General features: G+C 37.2%; 2 protein-coding genes and 1 long non-coding RNA gene across 3 annotated transcripts; all 3 read right to left on the bottom strand.

Moving 5' to 3' along the window:
- Nucleotides 1-10,280: 10,280 nt before the first annotated feature.
- Nucleotides 10,281-12,612, bottom strand: LOC149779855 (uncharacterized). The gene is made up of 6 exons (XM_089937288.1): nucleotides 12,461-12,612; nucleotides 11,957-12,193; nucleotides 11,618-11,684; nucleotides 11,237-11,365; nucleotides 10,771-10,854; nucleotides 10,281-10,417 (listed from the first exon to the last, which is right to left on the bottom strand). Exons 1-6 carry the CDS (start codon nucleotides 12,610-12,612, stop codon nucleotides 10,322-10,324), a joined length of 765 nt encoding a protein of 254 aa, XP_089793414.1. The 3' UTR covers nucleotides 10,281-10,321.
- Nucleotides 12,502-15,300, bottom strand: LOC149779854 (uncharacterized). Its single transcript, XM_089936279.1, has 6 exons — nucleotides 15,170-15,300; nucleotides 14,792-15,055; nucleotides 14,491-14,623; nucleotides 14,088-14,250; nucleotides 13,086-13,193; nucleotides 12,502-12,626 (listed from the first exon to the last, which is right to left on the bottom strand). The coding sequence occupies exons 2-5, from the start codon at nucleotides 15,040-15,042 to the stop codon at nucleotides 13,165-13,167; spliced, it is 576 nt and encodes a 191-aa protein (XP_089792405.1). The 5' UTR covers nucleotides 15,043-15,055; nucleotides 15,170-15,300; the 3' UTR covers nucleotides 12,502-12,626; nucleotides 13,086-13,164.
- Nucleotides 15,298-19,082, bottom strand: LOC149779853 (uncharacterized). The gene is made up of 7 exons (XR_016414864.1): nucleotides 18,971-19,082; nucleotides 18,470-18,574; nucleotides 17,241-18,097; nucleotides 16,627-16,815; nucleotides 16,179-16,235; nucleotides 15,845-15,901; nucleotides 15,298-15,432 (listed from the first exon to the last, which is right to left on the bottom strand). It is a non-coding gene; the product is annotated as an uncharacterized LOC149779853 (long non-coding RNA).
- Between the last annotated feature and the right edge of the window lie 424 nt (nucleotides 19,083-19,506).

Raw genomic sequence — 19,506 nt, 5'->3', positions numbered from 1 at the left:
TGACCCAAGTCCTCAATGTCCTTCCCAATCAAAATTTTTTTGATGTGGAAGTTCATGACAAACAATTGCAACAGTACTTGGATACCCATGTTAAATATGACAAGAAAACCCCTGGCACAAAAAATCAAAAGTACACCAGCTATCACTTGTTCGTTCCCCCAGGCTATTATTTTAGTGGTCAACATTTGGTGAGCACCATAGCCTCCAGGTTTAATGTCGTGTTTCTGAAAGCTTTGGAAAGTGTCAAAAAAAGTGTCACCATGGAATACCATAAAGCAGCCCGTCGCTTCTTGATGAAATTTGACGGGAGTAAAATCGTGTCCATTTTATTTTGTCCCGAATTGTTTGACATGTTGGGCGGAGACAAGGACATGAGAAAGGCCATGATGAAGAAAAACGAATTGCCAGTCATTTACGACAACGAGTCTTTTAGCAAGTTATTTCGTGTCCCGGTAGAACTGAACCAAGGACTGAATTTGATGTTTGTGTACTCCGATGTGGTGGAGTATAACGTGGTGGGACACACCTCTGTGCCGTTACTGCGTGTCATTCCTTTCAAAGTGGATTCTGCCACGGTCACTGACGAGGAAGGTGGAAACACTTACCATGTTCACCGCAAATTTGTACATCCTCACTATTTGCCTGTCAGCAAGTCGTATTTGGACACGGTCAACATTGCTATAAAAGGAGATCTGGGACAAAATATTCCATTCACCAAAGGAAAAGTCACGGTGAAACTCCATTTTCGAAAACGGTTCTCTCACGATTCGTAAGTCATGTATCCAGTGTTGCTCGACAGCGAGGACACGGTTTAGGAGATATGTTAAAATCGGCCTTTCGTTCGGTGGCCCCGGTGTTGAAACCGATGGTGACACGCGGATTGTACGCCTTGAAAGATGCCGCACTGACGCAAGGCAAAGAATTTCTCCAAAATGTCATCATCGACAAACAAAATCCTAAAGAAGCCTTCATGAGGGCAGGCAAAAATGTCTTGCTGCAAACGTGCAAAGACCTTTTGGGCCGACGAGACACACCTATAAATGCCCTGCATGCTACCGAGTCAAGCATTCAGCAAGGACAAGGCAGAAAGAGACGACGAAGAAAACACCCTTTCACCAGACTTCACACGTCTAAAGCTAGAAAGGGAAAGAAAAGAAGAACCGTTCGAAACTTAGACGTTTTCGATTATTGAGAAAGAGAAAAAAATGATGCACCGAGAGTCTTGCGCCTGTTCCAAGTCGGAACTGGATCTGTTTGCCATGCCCTCCACCATGATGACCATGCAAGAATCCCAGTGGGTGGAATTTCATCCCGTCTCCTCTTTGACGGATTGCGCTCCCATCGTGTTTGAAATCAAAGGACAACCCGAAGATTACATCGATCTGAATAGCAGTTACCTGTATTTGAAAGTAAAAGTGATCAAAACGGACAACACCAATCCAGGAGGCGATGCTAGAGTAGCTCCTGTCAACAATTTCATGCATTCCTTGTTCAGCGAAGTGGACTTGTACTTGAATAACAAACTGGTCAGCAGCAGCATGGATACTTACCCATATCGTGCCTATCTGGAAAATCTCTTGACGTACGGAAAGAAGCCAAGAGTACTCATCTGGATGCTTGCGTGGTATGGAAACCTGACACGGCAGGTGTAGCCACATTTAGCGACACAGTCCTGACAGAAGATGACAATCCTCACAATGTGGGGTTTAACGACCGTCGTAAGAAAATTCTGCAAGGGCGAAGTTTAGACCTGATGGATCGTTTGCATTTGGACATGTGGTTACAAGAAAAGTATTTGCTGAACGGGGTGGATATCCGTCTGAGACTGAATCGTGGCAGTGCCGCTTTCCATTTGATGGCCCATGCCAATGAATACTAAACTATCATTCAAGAAGCCCGACTTTACGTGCGTCGTGTGGAAGTGTTACCTAAAGTGGGAAACGACGTCAGTCAGACGTTGAGCAGAACGACCGCCAAGTGTCCGATACGACGCGTAGAAGTGAAAACGTTCACCATTCCCAAGGGACAGCGATCTATGATCGAAGATCATCTGTTCCAAGGACAGTTACCAAAACGTTTGATTGTTGGTATCGTCAGGAATTCAGCCTTCAACGGAACCCACGATCAAAATCCTTTTGAGTTTCAACATTACAATGTGTCCAAGATCGAAGTCAGTCGCGACGGCAAGACCTTGTGTACCCGACCCTTTGAGCCCAACTTTGGTGTCGCGAAGAATTATTTGAGATCGTACTTGTCTCTGTACGAAGCCACCGGACAGTTAGGAACCAACACCAGTCACGGTATTTCGTACGACGATTATGCAGGAGGCTACGTTTTGTGGGGTTTTGATTTCACTCCAGACCAAGGCAGCGACGAGGGACATTTCCACCCTATAAAATCGGGCCAGATTCGTGTGGAACTTCAGTTTGCAAATCCACCTCCAGATCACACAGTGAACGTCATCCTGTATGCAGAATTTGACAATACCATAGAAATCAACAGTTTGAGAGAAGTCATTCTAGACTATTAATAGCCATGGAAGACTGTTATCCCTCTTTGCCTAGTGGAGAAACTTTTAAGATGGAATGTGAGGAGACCGGGGAAGAAGAATCTCAAGACAAAGACGAAGAAGTTATCATGATGAAGTCAAGATGGCCAGAACAAGAAGCCCATTTAGTCTTCTGTTTTGCCAAACACTTGGTCGAAAAAATGACGGAATTGATCAAGAAAGATTGCTATGGATATCAAAACGATCATCCCAGTCAAATTCAACACGATAAATGCCTGATGCTGAGTCAAGAAGAAAAACTGAACGAGTATCTGGACGAAGCTTGGAGTCTCATCTCGGACGAAGTCGTGTTGCATCAGTGGTATAAAGACTTGCGTGAACATTCTTGTCCACCATTAACCACTCAACAGATCCATCGTATCGAAGCTCTCCTGAATCAGAGTGGGGAGAGGAAGCGAAGAAACGGTTATTTGTCAGACATTTTCAAGCAAACAGTCAGGATCGAATTGATGACTTATTATTACCTGTGAAGAAGAAGAAGAAAAAAACCACACAAAACATGGATACCTGGGAACATTATTACCTTTTGAACCACAGTTCGTACACGGCTTCTTGGAATCCTATCGTCTGTGCTAAAGATGAACTCCCTCATCGCAAACCTCAAGACCATCTAGCTTATGTGATCAACACGGACGACAGTCATCTCCCAGGAACCCACTGGGTAGCCGTCTACTTTCCTCAAGAAGGATATGTGGAATATTTCGATTCGTATGGATTGCCTCCTTTGGAAGACGATATCATTGACTTTATGAGACGAAATGCTCAAACCACCCGATTCAATAATGTGAAATTACAAGGCACAGATTCCTTGGTGTGTGGACAATATTGTGTGTATTTTCTGCATCATCGCAGCCTGGGTTATTCCTTAGAACATTTAGTGACTCATTTTGATCCTCGTTCTTCTTCTAGAAACGATGTGAAAGTAGATCGATGGTTTTGTGACCATTATGCTTATCTTTTGTCTCAGGCTAGGAAACGTAGTGTCCATCAATGGCCTAATGACTTCCAACAGTGGAAATCACAATTTCATTCACAACGTTGTCAGCCCTGTCCAAAATAATGTGTAAATTGAAAAAAATGATTCTGATTTGAAAAAAAAATGTTTGATGTTATATTGTTGGATTATTGTTAAAAATGTTAGAGTTGTTGGTTAGTGTTAAGTGATTTTTGAATAAAAAATGTTGTGTTTTGAAAAAAATGCCTTTGTCTTTTGTTTGGCTAAAAGGATGTTGATTCATGCTCTTTGACTTCTCTCTATCTCTCTCATGACACTCATTGATCGTTCCGGCTCGAAAACCGTAGAGGGATGTTTTCCTTCACGTCCGCGCTTTGACTTGAAGAACCGGGGTAGTTTCCAGTCTAACCATCCATTGTCGACTCATCCTCCTACGAAGATGTGCTCCAAACTAGCTAAGCTAAACGAAGCCTACGTGAATTTGCATAGGGTCAGACACAGTCTGATACCGAAGCCTGAAGAGATAGAGAATGTGAGAATGCTAAAAGTCACTGAAGACCTGATAGAAGAGCTCTTCAGAGAAGAAGTGAACAGGAAGAAAGAAGAATGGACAGAGAAGTACAGATTTCAGAGACAGCAGCAACAGCAGCAGCAGCAGCAGCAACCTGAAGCTGACAGAGGCTTTGTCGATTGTCGTATCGACACCAAAGAGTTCTTCTTCTCTTTCCGAAGAAGCAGACCTATCGCCAGAAAGTCTGTCCTCAGAGGGCGTCGCATTCTTAGAAACTAAAAGATTGCCATAGCAAACAAAAAAAAACAGCCCTTTTCAGGGCTACCCAATACTCTAGAAAAGAAATAGTAATCGATTTGCCAATGTGTGTATGTAGAGTAGTGTGAATATAAACACTGACTCTTTTGTGGTGTGAGTGTATGTGTTTGTGTATATGATTGTGTGTTTGTAAGTGCTCACGTACGTTTGTGTGGATAGTAGATTATGATGATGTTTTTTTTTTTTGGTGTTTCACGTGTGGGGAGAGTAGATTTAGGGTTTGATTGGATTGCTTTGCGTATGTGGATAGTATATTATTTGTTTAATAAAATTTTGAAGAATAGAGATGGGTAGTATAAAAAGTGAGTGAGTGTTTCTTTTAGGTCCGCGCGTTGTTTGGTTATGATCTAGGTAAGATCAATTTTGTTTTAGGGGGATGTTTTCCATCACGTCCGCGCTTTCAGTATAAATTAAAAATCGTTCGGCAGTCTAGCTACCCTTGTTGATTGATCCACACCACCAGAATGAACACCAGACTAGCTAAACTGCTTGAACTTCATGTACACCTGGAATATGCCAGGCGTATAGTGAATGAGCTGGCTGCAGAGGCCATCGTAGAAGAGGGAAGGATGAAAGAGGTGGAGAGAAGAAACAAAGAAGAGGAGGAGAGAAGAAACAAAGAAGAGGAATAAAAGGAGAGAGGAAATTTCAGAATCCCAGAGACAGAAGATTGGGGTTCTGAAGCCACTTATCCCGCCTCTGCTCTCCCCAAAAAAAGAGTGAAAAGAGACTGGGGAAGAAGATGTGTGTGTGGTGCCAGGCCTAGAAGGTGCCATCATTAACCAGGTGCCATGGAGTTCAAAAACAAACAGCCCTTTTCAGGGCTACCCAATACTCTAGAAAAGAAATAGTAATCGATTTGCCAATGTGTGTAGGTAGAGTAGTGTGAATATAAACACTGACTCTTTTTTTCTTAGTGTGAGGGTATGTGTTTGTGTGTTTGTGTTTGTAAGCGCTCACGTACGTTTGTGTGAATAGTAGATTAGGATTTGAATAGGATTTGATTTTGATGCTTGGCTTGTGTGAATGGTAGATCTTGGTTTGTTTCTTGCTAGTTGGCGAATGTGGATAGTAGATAATATGAGATAAGAAAAGTAGGGGATGTTTTCCTTCACGTCCGCACGTTGTTTGGTCATATCTAGGTATTATTAATTTTGTTTTAGGGGGATGTTTTCCATCACGTCCGCGCTTTGACTATAAGAACCCACAGTAATCGTCGTTCAAACCATTCTACAGAGAATAAAAAAGAAGATGGCTTCAAACCAACTTGATAAAATGAAAACATTGCGAGACGTCATGGACAATTTGGGTATGATGGAGCAAATGTTAGTGAGGCTAAACGAGGCTCACTATTCTTATAGTCCCCATCGAGTGAAGATGGAGATCAACAATTTAAGAAAAGTAAAGGACATGATCAGTGCTCTGATGAAAGAAATAAAGGAGGAGAAGGAGGATGAAGAGGAAAGGATAAGGATGAGAGAATGGAACGAAAAAATTGAAAAGAAGAAGAAAATGAGAAGAGGAAGAAAGAAGAGGAGGAGAAGCCAAAAGAAGAGAAAAAGGAGGAAGAAAAGAAAGAAAAGAAGAGAAAAAGTGTAGGACAGAAAATAAGAAGTTGGTGGAGAAATAGAAGAAATTAGAAGAAGAAACCCAAAGGCCCTTTTCAGGGCCACTCCAATCTCTCGAAAAGAGATCGACTTTCAATTGCCTACCCCTGTTCCATTTCCATAGACCCATCAGGTCGGGACCATATTAAAATAGGGTCCCGACCCTGTTCCATTTCCCCTTGATGCTCAACAGTCCCATATTCCCATGTTCAATTCCCCTTGACGCTATATTGTCCCAGGGTTTTTCGTCCATGTTAAATTTCCCATTGTCCCTATACAGTCCCACGATTTATTCCCCATGTTAAATTCCCCTTGTCTCTAGACTAACCCAAAATAGATTCCCATGTTAATTCCCATTGTCCCCAGAGTGCCAGGCAAATTTTCCCCATGTTAAATTTACATAGTCCCCAGAGTGCCGGGACCCTGTTTTTAATGGTAAGTCCCATTGTCCCTAGTGTGCCCCCATTCACTACTAATATAGACTTAAAATATAGACCGGGCATCTATATAGTGTATGAATATAGACTTAAAATATAGACCAGGCATCTATATAATGTATGAATACAGACTTAAAATATAGACCAGGCATCTATATAATGTATGAATACAGACTTAAAATATAGACCAGGCATCTATATAGTGTGTGAATACAGACCTAAAATATAGACCATGCATCTATATAGTGTATGAATACAGACTTAAAATATAGACCAGGCATCTATATAATGTATGAATACAGACTTAAAGTATAGACCAGGCATCTATATAGTGTATGAATATAGACTTAAAATATAGACCAGGCATCTATATAGTGTATGAATACAGACTTAAAATATAGACCAGGCATCTATATAGTGTATGAATACAGACTTAAAATATAGACCAGGCATCTATATAATGTATGAATACAGACTTAAAATATAGACCAGGCATCTATATAGTGTATGAATACAGACTTAAAATATAGACCAGGCATCTATATAATGTATGAATACAGACTTAAAATATAGACCAGGCATCTATATAATGTATGAATACAGACTTAAAATATAGACCGGGCATCTATATAGTGTCTGAATATAGAATTAAAATGTAGACCTGGCATCTATATAGTATATGCAGGGCTGAGCAAATTTTTTTTTAACTTCTAGTCCAGGACGAGTGGTTTCAGAAAATTCACTAGTTCCACCTTTCTTTTCACTAGTCCCACTTTACTTTTCACTGGTCCCATAATGGTAATCAATAGCCGAGATTTGATGGGACGTATGTACTTAATCCATAGAAAAAACCAAACGAAATAATATACAACATCATTATTTCTTAAAAGAATTTAATTTTTCAAAAACATTGGTTGTTATACATTTGGCTTCTTCAGGTTCATGTATATATGTTTTAGCTGACTGATTTGAAAATATGGACATATGTATATGTCTGCCACCTGCACCACTAAGCCAGCAGTTGACAGCTGTGTCTGGGTTAAAGTCCTCAAGCTCTGGTCCATTTGCAGAAATGTTCATTAACATTTGTAAACTCTTTTGGTTTAAGGAACTCCTTAAAGAAGTCTTGATTAAGTTCATTGAACTAAATCCTCGTTCACACTCAGAAATAGCTACCGCACACTCAGTATTCGTCTTACGTTTTAACCCTCCATTTTCAAACAAATTTACCTTCTCCGAATCGCCGTTATTACCTTCCTTGCGAACATAATTTAGCAAACTCATTTTATCCACAGAGTAACTATCAGCTTGCTTGACAACTACTTCTAAAGTGATCATCAATTTTCTCTTTTAAATATGAACTGAAACAGCTCATTAATTAGCATAATTGTTTTGCTTCAAACACAATATCACACGTGGAAGTTAATCATCTGTATAATCAATTATAAATTAAAGAATCATTACTGTCATTTAATCAGTTCATAAAGGAAACCAACACTGATATCGGTAATTACCTTTCATTAATTTAATTCCACTGACTCGCTGGATTAAAATCATAGTGAGCCGCTCGTTTTGATCTAGACTGAGTAAACTCATTGCAACAATACCGCTTACAACACTGCTAATTGATCATACTGGCTTTCTTTTGGTGGCGCTCTACAGTTTCGTATTTTGCATAGGGTTAAAGAAAAAGAATTTCCCCGGCTCTCCTCACTGGTTATACTGGCTATTTAAAAAAAGACCTTGCATATCTTAGGTATAATTCAAAGAACCTTTAATTCCCTTTATTTTGGTGTATGAGTGATTGGTGTACTATGGGTTATAGAGCATACAGCTTGGCCTTACTTCGGATGTGCATCTTTAAAAAATGTGCTAGCTCTACTTGGTCAATTTCACTTCCTGAACTTCAGAGGTAAATTGTATATAAAGAGCCGATAACTTTTTTTTTACATTTTATATATTTGGTAATTCATTCATTGCACTTTCAGAAGCTGGTATTGTCTAGTCTGGCAAAATTCATTTTCCCTATTTTAATAGCTGATATGTATAGTGTACTTTAGACTAATTCAGGCTGATTTTTAACACAAGGGAGCAGTCATTTTAGTTAGCAGTGTCCTTAAATCATGTAAAATGTCCAAAAGTACAATATCCAAAGAAATATCATCCACATTACATTAATGTAGCATAGAGGTATGCAAACATTCTCTCCATTGTGCATGTTTTAAATGCGAACTACTTCACCTTACATACGTCACTCTCTCAAAAGTACATATTAACTGGTGAGCGTGTTTTGATTTGCCTTTAATTTGGTCGCTTAGCCCAATATGCAGTCAATCGGTAACAGGATGTAAATGTATCAACGAAGAGGGGTAGAATTATTGGGCTCCAACTCGGAATACGCCATTTCTCGAGAAATTGCGCGCAACAACTTGGAATTTCTAATTGTTGCGCTCTTTTTCGAGAAATTGCGTGGTAGTTGGCTCCAACTTGGAATAGCCATTTCTCGAGAAATTGTGCGCAACAACTTGGAATTCTACATTAATCGGCGTCTTTACTTTTGTAAATTCTAAGCACTAGTCTGCTATTTAATTATTTCATATTAGTTTTCAATGATTTATGTATTTATTTATAATCTTTATATTTATTTAATCTGATTTTCATTTCCATGGCATTTTTTTTTAATATGTTAAATATGTATCACAAAATATTTGTATTTGAAACATATGTTTCCAAAAAATATTTGTGCTTGAAATATATGTTTGTAAAAATATTTAATAAAATAATAATATATTTAAATTTAGATGTATTTTGTATTCTTTGTTTCTTTCTGTCTTCTGCCATTTTTTAAAAATTAATCCTTTTAAATACTATTGTAAATCTAGTAAAGGTCTTGGAACATATTAAACATCTCAAGGGACTATTGTCCCACTGAACTTATTGGAATTATTCCAAGTTGTTGCATGATGCTTGCATGCAACATTTTGGAATTTAGTACTGGAAAGATGGATTTAAATTTAGGAAAGGTCTCGAGTGGAGATGTAGCACAAAATTAAAATTTGGAACATATTAAACATCTCAAGAGACTATTACTGTTGCCCCATAGGGTTATATTTCACAGCCTAGGGTGTTTATTCTAAGTTGTTGCATCATGCCGCCGTACCTTTTGTTTTAAATTTTAGTTCTGAAAAGACTAATTTCAAGGTAGGAGATACCTACAGGGGAGATGTTGTATAACATTAATAGTAGGAAGATATTAATGTCCAAAGTATCTATTACTATTGATCCATAGACTTGTATTTCACAGTTATGGGGGTTACTTCAGTGAATGTTGTGTGATGCATACATGCCATTTTTTTAAAAAATTAATCCTTTAAAATTATATTGTAAATCTAGGAACGGTCTTAAACGGAGGTGTTGCAGAAATTGAATATTTGTAACATATTAAAGGTCTAAGGATCTTGATATTGTTGTCCCACTGAACTTATTGGAGTTATTCCAAGTTGTTGCATGATGCTTGCATGCAACATTTTGGAATTTTTTCCTGGAAAGATGAATGGATATGCCAGTATGCTATGAGTATCTGGTGTATATATTACTTTTAAATTCTAAAAATAATCAGAAATGACCTGTGTCCCTCTAAATTTTATCAAGAAAAGAAAGAAAGAAAAAAAAGGGAAGGAAAGAAAGAGGAGCATTATGTTTATTAGTTTATTAGTAAGCATTGGGTTTCCCATTTTATATGTGGTTGGTTATATTTTATTGATTTAGTTGTATTATGTGCGAGGTATCGGAGGATCATTGACTGCAAAATAGGTAGGATTCATTTTCTCAAACAACAACTAGGTTATTATTTTTATTATTTTATTTGTGATAGTATTTTATAGCTGCATAAACTTTAAAAAGAAACAGCAAGATATACACATATCAAGAACAAAGTTTCTGCTGACAACTGTCTTGGATGAGAACTTCAGCCTCAAGGTAGGAGATTCCTTCAACAGCTGCCATCAGGTGTATCAGTACCTTGAAGTATATGAAGAAATATTAAACAAAAGTTGATTCAAATATTTTATCAAATTTGAGAATTTAATCTAAGGTGTCCAAGTACTTTAATTAGAATATATAAATATAACTGCCAAAAGGTACAGTGAGCTATTTCACACCCATCCCCCAAATACAATATGATGCAGAGCTGTGCACCCCCTTATGATGCTTTTCAGTATTTTCAGGGATATTTTCAGTATTTCATGTCACCTTTCAGTATTCTTCACAAGCTAACAACATGCATAAACAAAGTGGTTCCAGTGGTGGTGTTTCATTCTTCGTAGGTCTAGGAAAAATAGTAAATATAATTGTTTGCTTTTTGTCTTCTTTACCTCAGGAAACAGCACTAAGTCGATTATTTTGGTGTTCATTGTATTTAGAAGCAATTCCTCTATGAACTTTCGTAGGGCTGTAACCTGGAAGCAAAAAATCAACAATTATATCATTCACTTCAGTTCATTCTTGTTTAGAAAAAGTTTAGTGAGTGAAAGTCATGAAACTACTTTGAAACCTAGTTTGCCCATCATGAACAATACAATTATTCACATAATGAGAGGTAAAAGCTATTATCTCGATACTGTCCTGGTTGAGCCTTGTCCTTGATCATGATGTGCTCGAACAAAATCTATACTTGAACGTTTTGAAAGCAGGCCATGAGTTGATCATTGGATAATTATACTATTAACATCACCATACTAACTTCATAACACAAGTAGGGTCATGTATGTTTTGCAACACAATTTCTAGTTATCTGCAGTCATTATTGTATAAGTTGTAAATTATAATATGCATACTTACCACACTTTCATTCGGAATATTCAGGCCGGAGCAGAGGGTCAGTCTCCGGACCATATGTGAGGACCTGCTGTCCAAATCTCTCATTCTCCATGACTTTGATGTCTTTGAACATGTTTTGACCATAACATTCTATCAAATAAGTATAAAAAAGTAACACTTATTACAAAGGTTCTTTTTTAGAAGGCTTCCATGTACGGTGTTATCTAGATTATAGTTTCAGCATAAGTCTCTGTTAAAATATGATGTTGATGGTGTGTATTTTCGGCATCTTGTGGAAAACTGTCAAATACTGGCTTGTGCAGAATAACCAATTTTTATTATCACTAATCCATGTCTTAGCAATACAAAGTTGTGACCCACTGTCAAGAAATTGTTACCTACCTTGAGTTGACTTCTCTGCTTTTTCAAAAATACATTGATCAAGGATGTATTATTGAACACTGGGAACCTGAAAGTTAACAAAATGTAGCTATTATACATTCATACAGTAATTGATATATCAATCATCATCATATTCATTATGATCCTGGATTTTCTGCATTAACAAGATATTGGCATTATGCAAGTAATGTTGTCCCCCTGGTAATACCACTTTGTAAAACAATTATGTTTTAGTGTATAATGCAATAATCAAGAAAGATGCTAATCTGATTTACTGTTTCCATGGGAATGGATGGATTCTATCACAGTAACTTTCAAAATCTTACTAATCTCACTTACTGTTTCAACTGGAATGGACGGATTTTATCACATCCACATGTGAATTCCTTTTCTTGGTAGTGTTTAAAGCTGTGTCTGCCTATGCAGGCGCAGTGTGTCCAACGACAGCACACAATACAAGCCACCCATCCCATGCTGTCATCTTCGTTGCATACTCCAAAAGATTCACAGATGCACATGTCCATTGCATCTTTTTCTTTTGGTGTGAATGGTATGGCTGGTACCAGGTGACTGAGCCTGAAATAGGAATCAAGCATACATACACTACCATCTACTGTATACATTATGTGTCATAAGAAAAATCGACATGATACAAATATGAACATTAATAATGTTCAATGACAAACAGCAACACATTCATATGTTATTGAAGATAGCCATTGTTTCAATGGAGTACAGTAGTTTTACAGAAAAGTAGGTGCAGGCAGTTTCTCCATTATTCATGGTGGAACTGAAAAGGAATTGTTAATAAAAGTACTAGAAATTGTATAGGTGTATGAATACCGAATATTCCCATCAACAGATGGCAACTGTACTGGTACTGGTACTCTAAGCAGGATGATCTCTTCTCCAATGCCAAATATTTCTTGGGGATAAATGTCTTCATTATAGTTTCTAACGGTGATCTTTTTCCTGAGTAACCCAGCCAAAGACATGAATTGTACCTGGGCTGTAAATAGAAATCATTTTGGGCGTAAGTGATAGAAAGTAAAACATGTTTATTATGTTTTTGTTTATTCAGGACCTAATGTTCACTGCATATCTTGTCATCAATATTTGCTACAATTTTACAAGGATTCATTACTTCATTACGCCTTCAGGTATGTTACTTCTATAATAACTATTTGTAAACAGTAGATCCATGAATGCAGCAAGCTATGTTTTGATCAAAGTAGACAGTTAGCCAAATAACTTAGGGTATGTTTTCGAACATGTTACTGGATTATATTTGATATGCCCCTCTTAAGACAGCTACTAATGATCATGGTTTACCTTGCACAACATTAAAATCCTTACCCCTAAATCATATGAAAATTTTTATGTACACCAGCATAGTCATATATTATTAATTGCCAGAGTCTGTGCCTTTGAGGGTTGCAAACAGTTCTTTTTCTATGGCTGTCTTTACCAGGTGTCGTGGCTACTGCATCATGGTGGCATCGTCGGAAATGTTAGCTGTTGTGGACCTATTGACCCATGCCACATCATCATTCCAGTCCATGATTCCTTCCATCACCTGAATAATGCCAATAAAACTGTTATAGATACTACAACAGTATTAGATAACATGATGATATGATTAGATACAATTAGAGATATAATAAAGAATGTGATAAACCGGGCAAATTGTGATAGTGGTCCAAGGTTTTTTCTTTTCATTGATAATCCTATTTCAGACCCATAATAACTAGAAGGGAAACTGGTAAATAAAAACAAACAAATCTTATTTTTTCAGATTAAAATGGCACATTCATTGTCAACCTTAAGAGAATGCTACCTGTATTGTATGGAGTTTATTAAGCCATAAACAGTTTCTTAATACACATATTAACGTTTTCTATTATTTCACAAAATTTGATAGTTTTCAAGTTTCTTGATGGCAAAATGAGGATCAGAGAGTAGTTATCAGGATCATCTGATCAACCATTTTCTCGTGGTTAACAATGCCATAGATGGCAGCTGCAAGGCGAAGAAAAACTGTCTTCTTAGCGTGACCCCAAAGGACCAGAGAGATGGAGTTAAACATCCGCAGATGTCTGGAACACTGTGTGTGATGACCTTATGTCCAGAGGAATGAACTGGATAAAGCTACTCAAAGTAAAAGATTAAATGCTTAATAATACACATTGGTAATTCAACACAAAGCAGATCTGTCCTTATACTAAACATTAATATTAACACATGAGCAAAGTGACAGTGTATTAGAGTGTCAGTCATCGCAAGTGATGCTGTAAACTGTATGCATTCATCACATATAACAATGGGAAAATATGTGAATAATGACTTACAATGGTTTCTTTGTCATTTATATTGGTGTCATTACAGTTGTATCACAAATCTGATATATCTATGCTACAGTGAAGCATTCTTTGTATCACTTTGTAAGTTTTAAACAATACAAAACCATCACCATAGATTCCCAATTTCTTAGCACGGATAATGGGAATGGGTTCCTCTGTTTGCAGGTCAGGCAGTCTCTCAACAATGTACCTTGCAGTAGAACTTAGTGCCTCCCATGATCCTGCATGTGAAATAGCACTCAAGCAGGACTGACATTCAGTTTCTTGAAAACCCTGTAATGATATTAATTCTCTTTTATTTTTTGGTTCATTAGGCAATATTAGCAGTGGGTCAAAAGTGCATCATTCACTCAAATTTGAGGAGAAGAAAGTGTGCTTTTGTGATCATCTTGCTGTATGATACAGTCAATAATTATTGTCTTAAATCCAACACAAACAACCAAAAACAAAAAACATAAAAACATGAAAAGTAAATCTATATAAATTATTTGCTAAAATTTCTGAATAACTTACTGACTCAATTAATTGCTGGACAAAGACCTTGAAGGTGACTGGAATATCACACCGATGGTCTTCTGTCCTACTGTCAAGTTCCTCTGATCCCACGTTTTCTAAGTCCTCTGACCTCGCATTATCATGTTCCGTTCTGAAAATTTCACATACAGGAGATAACATTATAACAAAAGCAATACATACACATAAAATCTCAATACAACTGATATCCATAATTTCTATTGGTGTAGAATATGTTTTCAAACTTATCTGTATCAGATTCATATTCATTAAGCGAAAAAAATGTTTGATGAATACAAACCCATTTTGGCAGCATCTACCAGCATGGCAGGCAGCCTGACACTGAATCTTGTTCCGGAAACAGATGCAACGCCTGCTCTGGCATCCTACTCCGCAATTGCAAACATTTGCAGGGCATGCAGCTTTGGAGAAGCACATGGAAGCAGTCCTTAAGGAGATGACTTTCTCATCCTTCCAGCCATCCACACTTAGTTCAGGAATGGCTCCTTGGAATGGTAGAAGGGAATCGCCTCTGTATCTGCCTGCAAGCATTCCATATTTGCATCTAAGAAGAAAGATAAAAAATATTTACTTTACTTTGCTATGATAGCTAGAAAAAGTCATAACTGATAGCAATCTGATGTAATTTCAAGTTTTTAGCACAACAAGCAATCTATACCAAATACGAAAACTTGGATCCTTCTTTCCATGTTGGTTCACTACTATTCCAAGGATCCTTTTGCAGTCCGTCTTATGGCGATTAGACCTGGGAACTTTGATGGACACCAATTCACCAACTTTGAAACGGACAACATCTGGTGCTGGGGCATTCATTCTTCTGGATGCCTCTTGAAGATATGCCTGATTAGCTAATACTCTTCTAGATCGGTGTCTTTCTGTTGTAGCCAGCTCCTCTGGCTTCTATATCCTGTGTGTGGCATTCTGACATATAATAAGAACAAGCATAAATTATTGAATATCATTTATATTGAATGCTAATATCTTGGATCTTTACAGCAATGAAAGAAGCAAGATTAAAAGTACATTAGTGTCTGTTTCTTAAATAATCAGGAATCTTAAGACTCTCTAGCTGTACCTAATTAATATTTAATATCATTTATGAAATCTGGTGTCTTTATGATAAGAAATTGGTCTCAAAAAGGAGCACGATAACATGCACATTAGTGTTTGTTTCTTAAATAATCAGGAATCTTATGACTCTCTAGCTGTACCTATCATTACACCAGGGGAGATGTGAATGATATCCCCATTCCTTTCCAACACAGTTCGATAGAAAGATACTGTAAGCAGTTTGAATTTTAATGCTTGTACCAACGATTAACCTGCATCTTACCTGAACTTGGGCTTCACGGCTGACATTCTCATTCTCATCTTCTGGTGCACTGGCAGTCTGTCAAAAAGTATGTATATAATTAATATCTAATTTCATTCATGAAATCTGGTGTCTTTATAATAAGAAATTGGTCTCAAAAAGGAGCAGGATGACATGTACAATAGTGTATGTTTCTTAAATAATCAGGAATCTTATGACTCTCTAGCTGTACCTATCATTACACCAGGGGAGATGTGAATGATATCCTCATTCCTTTCCAACACCATTCGATAGAATGAAGCTGAAAACAGTGAATATTAACGCTATTGCTAACGATCAACAACCTGCATCTTACCTCAACTTGGGCTTCATGGCTGACATTCTCATCTTCTGCTTCTGGTCCATTTGTAGTCTGTCAAAAAAGTACACAGAGCATAAATGTCTCATTGACAACAGCAAGATGAGTTTTATAGTTACCAACAGCTTAAGAATATGATATACTGCTCATGGTTTTAAGTAAGTAATGAATGTTATGAATACTTTTTTAAAAAAAATCTTTCTTCCTAAAAATATATGTGATGGAAGTTATATTTTTTCTGCATAGTTTGCCTAGAGTGAAAAAAAAATCCTTGGGCCAGCCCTAATTAAAGTGAAACTTTGGTGCCAAATCATTAATGCTGTACCAATCATTTCAAGCAAATACTTAGTAGTTGGAGAAAATGGCTTTACAAAGAAAAATGAATACTCTTTAAGTGAGGGAATAATAATGATAATAATAATAATAATAATAAAGTTTTTGTTACTCCAGCATAGCTGTGGTCAAGCAATGGGTCCCATTCTTGGCTATCCTCTTGTGACTTCAAAATCCACCTTTTCTTGGGCAATCACTCTGGCAGGCCGTCCAAGTGGTGGTGGGGATGGTGTTTTTTCCCCAAAATCACACTCATATGGTGTCATCTATATCATCCTGCTCACTATGGTGTTGAGTTGATCTGAAAGTGTTTACCGACATTTGAAAGATAGTACCATATACGAACACTTTTCTTTGAAATGGGCTTTAAAAAAGTACAGCCTGGCAACATCATTACAGAGAAAGGCTACAGTCTTGAACACCAGTTTTAAGTGCACATCATTGCTTCATGGTGTCTTGTTAACATTTAACTTGGTTGGTTACATCAGTGCCAGAAATGGATATGATATGTGCTTTATTCGGTACGACCATTTTACTAATTGAAGCTGTTGATGGTCAATCAACATTGTACCTATAACATGAGCTCTTTGATAACATGTGGAGGATGGAATTAAATGAAGCATAAACTTATCAATGGATAAATACAGCACATATTAGACATTAAGACCGGATTATGTCATGCAATCAAACTGTCAACTGAATCACTAAACCTATACAGAAACTAACATTGTATGAGAGGAAGCCACATATGCCAGGGAGCTGGGCCATCACCATGATAGGTTGCCTCGATTGCTGCAATTTTCTCCTCCAGTACCCGATTCCCTCTCTCCACCAATCCTTGAGACAGACGATGACGGGGACGTCCATGAACAATATCACTTGACCCTGGCCACTGCTGCAGGAGTCTATCAAGAGCTCCAAACTCTGATCCATTATCTGTATGCAGAATGGCTGGTATTCCAATGATGCTAAACATATGGGACAAAGCGAGATTAACCTCTGCTTGAGTCTTCTGGACCAGTGGTGCCAGTAAGTGGAACTTACTGAAGTGATCCATCAGGTGGAGTATATACTTATAACCACCTGATGGCTTCCTCGTCATGTAGACAAGGTCAACGTGCAAATATTAATGTAAAATTATTAATGATCTTTATCAAGCCTGTTTTTCTGCTGTTTTCATAAATTGCCAAATAGCAAATGTATATTTCCTTTGTTTGTATTGTTTTACAGTAATATGAAATAAAAATAATGATCCATAGTGATTAGGAAGAATTTTGACAAGTATGAATTTCCTTTAATATTAGTATGGAACAGGAGATAATAGAACTATCTTTGTACATGATATATACAGATAAATGTATTTATCAATTAGTGATAGTACTGTTACACATATATAGACTCACAAATGCAGCAAGGTTATTAACCATTGTTGAATGCACCTGACAACGAAAGAACAAGCCCTGGCTGATTATAACTCTGGGTGGGGCTTGTATAACTTGTGCCTTATTCCTACTGCATGTCCTGCACATGCTGATGTACTTTTGAACAGCACTTTTGGGCAGGCCTTCATATTGATCAGCAACCTGGGTAAAAAAAATAAAAAATACATAGCTTATCAAGAAAATGTAGTTCCAAAATATGTAACAAAGTTATGTATAGAAATAGAAATATTATGAGACAGTCTATTTTTTTAAATATGACATCATATTTAACAAATATAAAGAAACTAATTTGATAATAATAATAATAATAATAATAATTATGCCAGTGTCCAACTTGGCTGAAAATATAATGCATATTGGTGTCACCGGCCCGTACGAAATAAACCAACTGGTCAAGGCACGGATTTCTGATACCTTGTGTATTTTTACTCATTCCTTCCCATGTAGAGTGGTCTGATGGAGTGTATTTAATGTTGAATGGATGAAAGCATAATACATTTTATTGTATTATACCTTGTGTAGCATTACGCGTTCCTTCCCATGGCCAGTGGCCTAATGGAGTGCCTTTAATGTTGGATGAAAGTCCTCGATGGGTACTACAATCAGTCGGCCACTTGTCTGAAAATATTAATTGCAAGATTTGATAAGAATTAGGCATCAATTGGAATAAAAATTCCAGGCCTTGTTATAGCCATTACTCACTTGATTACAGCAGGCCTCATTACACTGATTACAGGCCTTGTTACAATACTACAGGTGTTGATACAATGATTATTGACAAGATCTTTTAGGGCCTAGTCACAGTGATTGCTGACTTGATAACTGCAGGCCTTTTTACAATGATTACTGACCTGATTACCACATGCCTTGTAACAGTGATTACTGATCATTTCCAGCCTTGCCATAGTTAATAATAACTCGATTACAATAGATCTTGTCATAGTGATTTCTAACTTGATTACTTTGAGTTTCATTATAGTGAATGAAAGTTGCAAATTTTTCTCCTTAACTTACATGAGCTGACGTTGCTTCCGAGATTTTTTGGTCTTGGATTCGCTTGGGTACAGTCAAGACTCTGGTAAGAACCCCATCTTCTCCTGGTATGGACATTGGTCCATAACCCTTCTGCTGAACCTGTTAGTATAAGCAAATACAAATAATGATTGCCAAGTTTTGTCATCTTTTTATGTTGGTATTATATTGTTCTCAACCTTCTTTATCTTCTTTTTTAATTAATAGATCGACAAATAAGACTACTTAAAGAGATAGTTTTGTTTGCTATTTTTAAATACTTTTAAAAACGGTGTATTATTATCATTGTCATTTTTTGCCACCTACAATGCAGTATATTTTATAATGTTTTCATATGTGCATACCTTACCAATTATCAAGGTTGTTAGAATTATCTCTGATTTGTATCGGTAATTTTAGCATTTGGGTCTTTCAGCTTCCCGTAGATTATTCTGTCTATGAGATTGTGTAGGTATAAAAGGCGGTCATCTCTACTGATCCAGTCTTATAATTATATATGACTTCGATTCTTTTCTCCC

Source organism: Sinohyriopsis cumingii, chromosome 16 (genome assembly GCF_028554795.1).
Source record: "Sinohyriopsis cumingii isolate HCF-2022 chromosome 16, ASM2855479v2, whole genome shotgun sequence".
Taxonomy (NCBI): Eukaryota; Metazoa; Mollusca; class Bivalvia; order Unionida; family Unionidae; genus Sinohyriopsis; species Sinohyriopsis cumingii.
The sequence above is the reverse complement of the archived record's forward strand: the minus strand, read 5'-3'. Positions and strand labels throughout refer to the sequence as shown.

Excerpts from the sequence above, each read along its gene's own strand:
- LOC149779855 (XM_089937288.1), bottom strand. The coding sequence starts at position 12,612 with ATGTCTTTGGCTGGGTTACTCAGGAAAAAGATCACCGTTAGAAACTAT. Across the intron at positions 10,855-11,236 it reads ATATTCCGAATGAAAGTGTG|GTTACAGCCCTACGAAAGTT; the intron begins GTAAGTATGCAT and ends TTTTGCTTCCAG. Across the intron at positions 10,418-10,770 it reads ACTTAGTGCTGTTTCCTGAG|GTACTGATACACCTGATGGC; the intron begins GTAAAGAAGACA and ends ATATACTTCAAG.
- LOC149779854 (XM_089936279.1), bottom strand. The coding sequence starts at position 15,042 with ATGCTTGCAGGCAGATACAGAGGCGATTCCCTTCTACCATTCCAAGGA. Across the intron at positions 14,624-14,791 it reads GGTAGATGCTGCCAAAATGG|AACGGAACATGATAATGCGA; the intron begins GTTTGTATTCAT and ends TGAAATTTTCAG. Across the intron at positions 13,194-14,087 it reads TAAGAAATTGGGAATCTATG|GTGATGGAAGGAATCATGGA; the intron begins GTGATGGTTTTG and ends GGCATTATTCAG.